The 8,549-nt window shown below is 38.3% G+C and overlaps 1 protein-coding gene across 1 annotated transcript; it reads left to right on the forward strand.

The window, feature by feature from the left end:
• Window positions 1-5,728: 5,728 nt before the first annotated feature.
• On the forward strand, window positions 5,729-6,553 carry LOC108474670 (uncharacterized). The gene is made up of 2 exons (XM_017776666.1): window positions 5,729-5,847; window positions 6,253-6,553. Exons 1-2 carry the CDS (start codon window positions 5,729-5,731, stop codon window positions 6,551-6,553), a joined length of 420 nt encoding a protein of 139 aa, XP_017632155.1.
• Window positions 6,554-8,549: the final 1,996 nt, after the last annotated feature.

Consider the following 8,549-nt stretch of genomic DNA (forward strand, 5'->3'; position numbering starts at 1 on the left):
CATTCGGCTTTACCACATATATGCATGCTCACATTCATCACATTGGCCATTCGGCCTTATCACATATGTGCATGTTCACATTCATCACATAAAATCCTAAATCAAAATATAAATTTTCATGTATTCACATCACAATTATCGAAATATACTTCACATACCACATATACTATCATGTATACACTTTGTCTTGGCTGAATCTACATCAATCATTTTCCAATGAATAATTCAATTTCACGCCATACTATCATTTCATATTCGAATACTCATAAACTTACAATTTCACAAATTTTAATATCAAAGATCCGTCTAACACTCATATATCGTTTTACAATATCACGATTTAGAATTCACGTATGGGTTTAATCAATAGCTTATGAGCAACTAAAACAAGTTTTATCCATGTTTACAACAAAATCACATACTCACTACGAGCTGTTTTCCTGATCAATAGTCACTAAATTATTTATAACTGGAGCTACAAAACTCCAAATCACTTGCCGTTAATTTTCCCTGAATATAGACTCGTATATCTTCCATCCATAAAATTTCCATAATTTTAGGTTTGGCCAATAAATACCAGATTTTTCTTAAAGTTTCCCCAGTTTCACTGTTTGACTAATCTGACCATTCTTCACTACGAATCAAATTTTTCATTGTACAGAATTCATAATGTGTTCTATTTGATTTCATTTGAAACTAGACTCATTAAGGAGTCTAAGCATATAAATCTTATCTTATAACCATTTTTGTACAAATTATAATGATTTTCCAAAAACAGAACAGGGGATTTCAGAGTCATTCTGACACTGTCCCACACAACTTTAAATATCTCTTTATAGGAAATTTCTTTGCTTCCACGGTCTCTTTTATAAGAAACTAGACTAACTAAGCTTTGATTACATATTTTATTCAGCCTATAATTCCACACCAACAATTTATAGTGATTTTCTAAATTCATGTTACTGCTGCTGTCCAAAGCAAATTATTACAATTTGCTCTTAAATTTCCAATTCCAAACACTTATGAACTTACCATTTGAGTTTAAGACATATCATGGCCACATCATATCTTATTAAATCAACTCATTATGTCCTATTATGATTGAATTTACTCAACGTTTAATCACTTAAAACTTACCTCGGAAGTGGTCGACGATTAGATGTCCACGGCTATTCGTTTACTTTCTCTTTTCCCCTATCCGACTTTGATCTTGCTCTTAAGCTTAAGTAAAACAATAGATTTGCTTAATTACTTAACTAATATTATTCACTTAACAATCACATTTGGCAATCACATATCATTTAATCTTTGATTGACCAATTTAACACATACCAAAATCCAATCATACATCTAACCTTTATCTCAATACCAAACCGAGTTATAAGATCATACATTACACTAAGCATATCATTAAACATACCTATTCAATTTAGCTAATTTCATAGCCGATTAATCACCTTACCCACATTACTCAATGCGAATATTAACCCAACATCACAAGCATAATCACCATGAAACTTACCTTAATACACATTTTATCCCATTGCGAATACATATATATATATATCATCAAACAAATATTTATTCACATAACAACAATTCATTCACATCTCTATAAATGATCATAATCGGACATTATAAACAAATCAACTAGTTTAGCATTCAAATTCTTCTAACCATTCCTCAATCATTTACTCAATGAACAACAATCCAAGCACATCAAAGCATAGTCGAATGTATCATTCTTCTTAAATTCAAAAATAAATACATGGGCTAACTTCAAAATCTATTTAACAACTCAACTTTATAAACACATATTCGGCTAGGAAGAAAGATTGATAATTTAACAACCTTAGCTTAACATATAATTTGTTGTGACACATCTTTAAGCATTCTTTTATTCCATCAACTCAAAACACATTCATCACTCTCAATAACTAAACTCATATTCGCAATGGCCTCCAATATAGTGACCGATTCTTCTCAACTAGCACCTAGTGTACACACATGATCATTTGTTTGATTCAAGCACCTATCCACCAAAAATTCATCCAAATTAACAAGAACAACAACCACATTCTTTGTTATCTACCATGACCGAAACCCATATTCATTCACCAAATATCAAAAATTTATCATCAATTTGACATATAAGGACATAACCAAATGTTTCTTACAACACAAACTCAAAAATTAACACATGGGTCATGTTATGAGCACCAAAACAAACTCAACTTCACAAAAATTTCAAAAGAATCACATGATATCATACCTTAATTCCCCCCCACACAAGATGGCCGAATGCCTTAGGTGTGCTTTCTTCCATTTCTTGGTTAGTTTCGGCTTGAGAGAGGTAGGAGAAGAAGATGAACAATTTTTTCTTCTTTTCTTTTGTTTTCTTCCTTCAATTCACTGCAATGGAGGGGGGGCATGGATGAGACAACTTTGTTTTCATCACCCCTCTCTTTTCATTACTTTATTACTAACCTCTTATTTTATTCTTTCTAACATAGCACACTAACACAACATGTTTCCAACATGTTTCACCCCATAGCATGGCCGGCCACTAGCTCTAATTTTGGATAATTTGACATGCAAACCCATCATTTTCATAACATGCATTAATAGGCCACTTTACATTTGCCTAGCACATTTCTAAATTTTCTCACATAAGTCCTATTTAATAAAATTCACTTACAATTAACAAAATTCAAACATGAAATTTTCGCACATGCATATATACATATAATAAGCATCAACTATGACGGTTAATTATTTTTATGACTCAATTTTGTGGTCCCGAAACCACTTTTCGACTAGGTTCAAATTAGGGGTGTCACAGCACCCTAGAGCAGAAACTAAAAGGTGCAGTGTCGTTATTGAGAGATGAAGCCTATCAGTGGGCGTTAGCTATGCAGATGCTCGCCGAAGGAAGTTTTTCAATTTGACCTAGGGGGTTAAGTCCGTGGCTGAATATGAGGCAAAATTCTTACGATTGAGCCGCTATGCACGAGGCATGGTAGCAACTAAGTATGAGCACTGTGTGCATTTTGAGGACGGTTTCAGAGATGTGTTACGAGTTTTGATAACTCCTCAGAGGGAGTGAGATTTTGTTGTATTAGTGGAAAAGGCAAAGATCGCCGAGGATGCGAAATGCGCTGAGCCCCAGAATCATGAGGCAGACAGGGGAAGGAACAAGAGGATTTGGGAGCCCTTAAGTTCAACTTTAAGGCCTAAGAAAAAGGCCAGAGTTGATAGGCCAATTAGAGTTGGGCCCCCTGTTGCTACTTTCGGGTTGCAGCCTTGTACTGTTTGTGGGAAACGCTATCAGGGAGAGTTCTAGGTTCAGATAAGGGCATGTTTGATGTTCGAATCTATGGAGCATCGTATCAGGGATTATCCACGGAGGCCCGATCAGATGCAAGCTACTGGTAGGGGTACTGTTCAGCTACAGAGAGGTTTTCAGTAGCCACCAAGAGGTTGTGGTCAGACCAGAAGTGGAAATGGTATGGGCCGGGGTCTTGGAGCACCGGGCAGAGGTGCTGGTCATGTTGAAGGGAGGTAGCCGGAATTGGTTTACGCTGCACATCGTCGAGAGGACGAAGACGCCCCAGATGTTATTACGGGTACGTTCTTTATTCATAATATACCCTATACTGCATTGATTGATGTTGGATCTACACACTCTTATATAGCATGCACTGTATCTAAGACTTTGGTTATAATGGTTAAAAATACTTCAAGTGAGGTTATCATGTTGAGTCCATTAGGGCAGTCAGTGGGAGTGAACAAATTGTTTAAGGATGTAACTTTGGAGGTTCAAGGAACGATCTTTCTAGCAGACTTAATGGAACTTCCTTTTGGGGAATTCAATATAAATTGGGTATGGGCTGGTTGGTTAAGCATCAGGCAAATTTGGATTGTGCTGAGAAGCGAATGATACTAAAAGCTAAAAAGGGTTATGAGGTAATTGTGATTGGGGAGCATCGGAATTATCTGTCAAATGTGATTTCTGCACTTAGAGCTGAGAAGATGGTGCGTAAGGGTTGTGAGGCGTATGTAGCCTACGTCAATGCTTCAAGTTTTAGGGTTTCATCTATGAAAGATATCAGAACTGTTAAAGATTTTTAAGATGTCTTTTCTAATGAGTTACCAGGGTTACCTCCTAACCGTGAAGTTGAGTTCGGGATAAAGCTCTTGCCCGGTATAGCTCTAGAATGGCACCAAAAGAGCTTGAGGAGCTTAAAGTACAAATTCAAGAGTTATTGGATTGAGGGTTTATTCATCCTAGTGTGTCACTGTGGGGAGTACTAGTTTTATTTGTGAAGAAGAAGGATGAAACCATGCGTATGTCCATTGACTATCAGTAACTGAACAAATTGACTATCAAGAATAAGTACCCCCACCGAGGATTGACGATCTATTCGACCAGTTTCGAGGAGCTTCATTCTTTTCTAAGATGAATCTCTGATTGGGGTACCATCAACTGAGGGTCAAGGAGACGGATGTTTACAAGACAACCTTTCGGACTCGTTACGGTCATTACGAGTTTCTAGTGATGCCGTTTGTAGTAACGAATGCACCAGCAGCTTTTATGGATCTGATGAACCGAGTGTTCCAGCCTTATGTGGACTGGTTTGTAGTGGTGTTTATAGATGACATTCTTGTGTTTTTGAGGACTGAGGAGGATTATGATGCAAATCTCCGTGTTGCTCTGCAGATTTTGAGGGAGAAATAGTTATACGCTAAATTCAGTAAGTGTGAATTCTAGTTACGAGAGGTAACTTTTCTGGGTCATGTGGTGTCTGCAGAGGGGATTAGGGTTGATCCTCGAAAAATTGAGTTGTTCTAGATTGGAAACAGCCTAAGACGGTATCTGAGATTCGAAGTTTTCTGGGTTTGGCAGGGCATTATAGATGCTTTGTTGAGGGGTTTTCGTTGATTGCTGTACCTTTGACTAAGTTGTTGCGTAAAGGAGTACCGTTTAACTAGACTGATAGGCAGCAAGAAAGTTTTGAGAAACTCAAGAAAGTTCTAACTGAGGCCCTTGTCTTGATACAGCCAGAGTCTGGAAAGGAATTCACTGTCTACAGCGATGCATCACATGTTGGTTTAGGATATGTAATGATGCAAGGGGGTAAGGTAGTGGCTTATGCGTCTCATCAGCTTAAGACGCATGAGGCGAATTATCTGACGCATGACTTGGACTTGGCCGCAGTAGTGTTCGCACTAAAAATTTGGAGGCATTACCTATAAAGTGAGAAGTCTATTATTTACACAGATCACAAGAGCCTCAAGTATCCTCACTCAGAAGGAGCTGAACCTTAGGCAGCTCAGATGGATTAAACTACTTAAGGATTATGATTGTTCGATTGAATACCATCCTGGTAAGGCTAATGTGGTAACCGATGCACTGAGCCATAGGGTATTACTAATTTGAGTGTGATTTTTGCTCTTCTCAATTTATTCAACAATGATAGTTTACTGGCTGAAGTTCAAGTTAAATCGAGGTGGATTGAACAGATTAAAGGTAAGAAATTAGAGGATGAGTCGTTGGGCTCTCGTTTTTGACATATTGAGAATGGGGAAACTTCAGATTTGGGCTGAATAGTGAGAGGTATTTTGTTACCGTGGGAGAGTCTGTGTACCAAAAGATACTGATTTGAGGTAGTCTATACTGCAATAAGTGCATAGTAGTCCTTATGCTATGCATTTTGGCGGGAATAAGATGTACCGTGATCTCCGGGAGTTGTATTGGTGGCCAGGGCTTAAGCATGAAATTGCTGACTTTGTGAGTAGGTGTCGAACGTGCCAAAAGGTTAAGGCAGAGCATCAATTACCTTCAAGGTTGCTTCAGCTAATCAAGATTCTGCTTTGGAAATGGGAGAGGGTGACAATGGACTTTGTTAGTGGGCTACCCTTAATGCCTACTAAGAAGGATTCAGTATGGGTCATCGTTGATCGACTGACTATATCTGCCCATTTTATACCCGTTCGTACAGAATACTCATTATAGAAGTTGGCTAAGTTGTATGTGTCTAAAATTGTGAGACTGTATGGGGTATCAATTTCTATCATATTCGATAGGGATCCTCGTTTCACGTCTCGAATTTGGAAAAAGTTACATGAAACATTGGGTACAAGGTTGGACTTTAGTACTATGTTCCATCCTCAGACAGACAGGCAGTCAAAGACGGTGATTCAGATATTGGAAGATATGTTAAAGAGTTGTGTGATTGACTTCCGGGGCAGTTGGGAGGATTATTTGCCATTGGTAAAGTTTGCATACAATAATAGCTGCCAGTCTAGCATATTGATGACACCTTATGAAGCATTATACTGTCGTAGATGTCGTACTCCTACGTGTTGGACGGAGTTGGGCCAGCGACGTGTTTTGGGTCTTGAATTAATTTCTGATACTGAGGATAAAGTTAGATTGATTCAAGATCAATTGAAGGTGGCATTCGACAGGCAGAAGTCATATGCGAATCTGAAGCATAAGGAGATTGAGTATTTTGCGGTGGACTTGGTGTTTCTTAAGGTCTTGCCGTGAAAGAAGGTACTGAGGCTTGGTCGGAAAGGCAAGCTAAGCCCTAGGTTCATTGGGCCTTACCGTATATTGAAACGTGTGGGACTAGTTGCCTTTCAACTTGAGTTACCTCCAGAGTTGGATCAGATTCATGATGTGTTCCACGTCTCTATGTTGAGACGAGGTTGCTCTGATCCTTCACACATCGTTTCGACTGAGGAAATTGAGGTTAGACTAGATTTGACCTTTGAGGAATAGCCAGTCCAGATTTTAGACCATAATGTGTAAGTTCTGAGGAAGAAGTTGGTTCTATTGGTTAACGTGCTATGGCGTAATCACAGTTCTGAGGAAGTCGCATGGGAACCCGATGCGACAACAATATTCTCATTTGTTCTGATCAGGTAAATTTCGAGGCCAAAATTTTCTTTTAAAGGGTAAATTTGTAATGCCTCAAATTTGTTAGTGATTTAATTGTGTGTTCACTTGCATGTGGCTTGCTTGCTTTGATGGTTAAGGGTGTCCTAAGAGGTGTGAGATGTCTTGGGTTCAAACTTGGGCCTTAGCAAAATTTTTGGGTTTTTATTGAATTAAACCCTTACTGTTAGATGTTGGGTTTTTATTTAAATTGAGGGGAGGTTATGTTATAAAAAGTGTGTTGATCTAGAGGACAGGGGCGTGTTACTTATGGAAAGGGACTCGGTTCGAGTCTCTCTGCACTCAAGGGGTTTTTTTTTTGCTATGGTATTGTGCAGGGGTTGTTTGTTAGTAGGATTCTGATGCTACTGGGCGGTTGAGAGTTGAGGGGAGTGGGGAGTTGTAGCCGAATTCTAGGAGAGTTATGGGGAGAAAAGTTAGGTGTTTTGAATAGATATGGATAGTGTGTTGTTGGAGAGTTTTGAGGAGGCAAGTGAGGGGTGTGCTGGTGCCGTACAAGGACTCTAAACACAAGAGAATTCGACTGGAGTGTGGGGTAGGGTTCTTTTCTTCATTTTGAGTGTAACCGAATTCCTTTTCTTTTGGATCCTTTGCATTTTTGGTAGGCTGGCCAATTTTTGCTTGGTGTTCTTCAGGTACTTTTGTTTCGCACTTGTGGTGTAGTTTCGAACTCCCTTTTGTCTATTGGTTAATCAACATCTATCACTATTATTTCTTTTTGACCCTCTCGTGATTGTACTCTTTGTTTAGGCTGAACCCATTTTACTCTCTCTCTTTTGAACTTTGGTCGAGTTTTTCACATCTTCTAGTGTCACTTTTGGTTGTGGTTTCTACTTTCTTCCTCTTCAACACTACCCCTCTTGACTGAATACGCATGCTTCCTTCACCTTTCTTTTTTTCCCCTTGATCGAATTTACCATCTCCCTCTTTTGACTATCATGTTCATCAAAGTTGTTCCGGTCCATTTGGCCTATAGGACCAAACATTCCCTTCCTTTTGGTTTTGGTTGGTATTGTTCTTCAAACAAGTCAGTAAGTACTTATTGCACTGCTCAAAGCTGAATACTTTTTCCTTCTTGTCGATTCTTACCCTCCTTTTCCTTGGTGTGGTGTTCCTTGTGAGCTCTAGGGTTTCTTGGAAAGTGAAGATATTGCTAGTGATTACTGAGCGGTCGAACCCTTCACTCCTTACTCAAACAAGGTAATGTTGTTTTCAATTATGGGGTTCAATTTAGGAAGGGGTTGGTTGAATGCCTATTTCCTCTTATCTTTTGGTTATGTTTTCAAAAGGCTATATTTTACTCTAGTGACATGTAACATCTCGAAATAGGGCCTAAACGGAATAGTGGTTGTGAAACCACGAATCTCAGGTCAAAAAAAATATTCCGATTAAGTTTTGAGGTTTATTCAAAGATTGAATAATTGTGTGAAAATTTCGTGATGAAATTTTATGTATAAGTGCCTAATTTGATAATTAGGACTAAATTGTAAAATTAGCAAAATATGTGTTCTAGATAATAAAGAGGATTTAATTGAAATGGGTTCTTAAAGAGGAGGACCTTATTTAGAATTAGACCATTATATTT

The sequence above is a fragment of the Gossypium arboreum genome, chromosome 10, assembly GCF_025698485.1.
Source record: "Gossypium arboreum isolate Shixiya-1 chromosome 10, ASM2569848v2, whole genome shotgun sequence".
NCBI lineage: Eukaryota > Viridiplantae > Streptophyta > Magnoliopsida > Malvales > Malvaceae > Gossypium > Gossypium arboreum.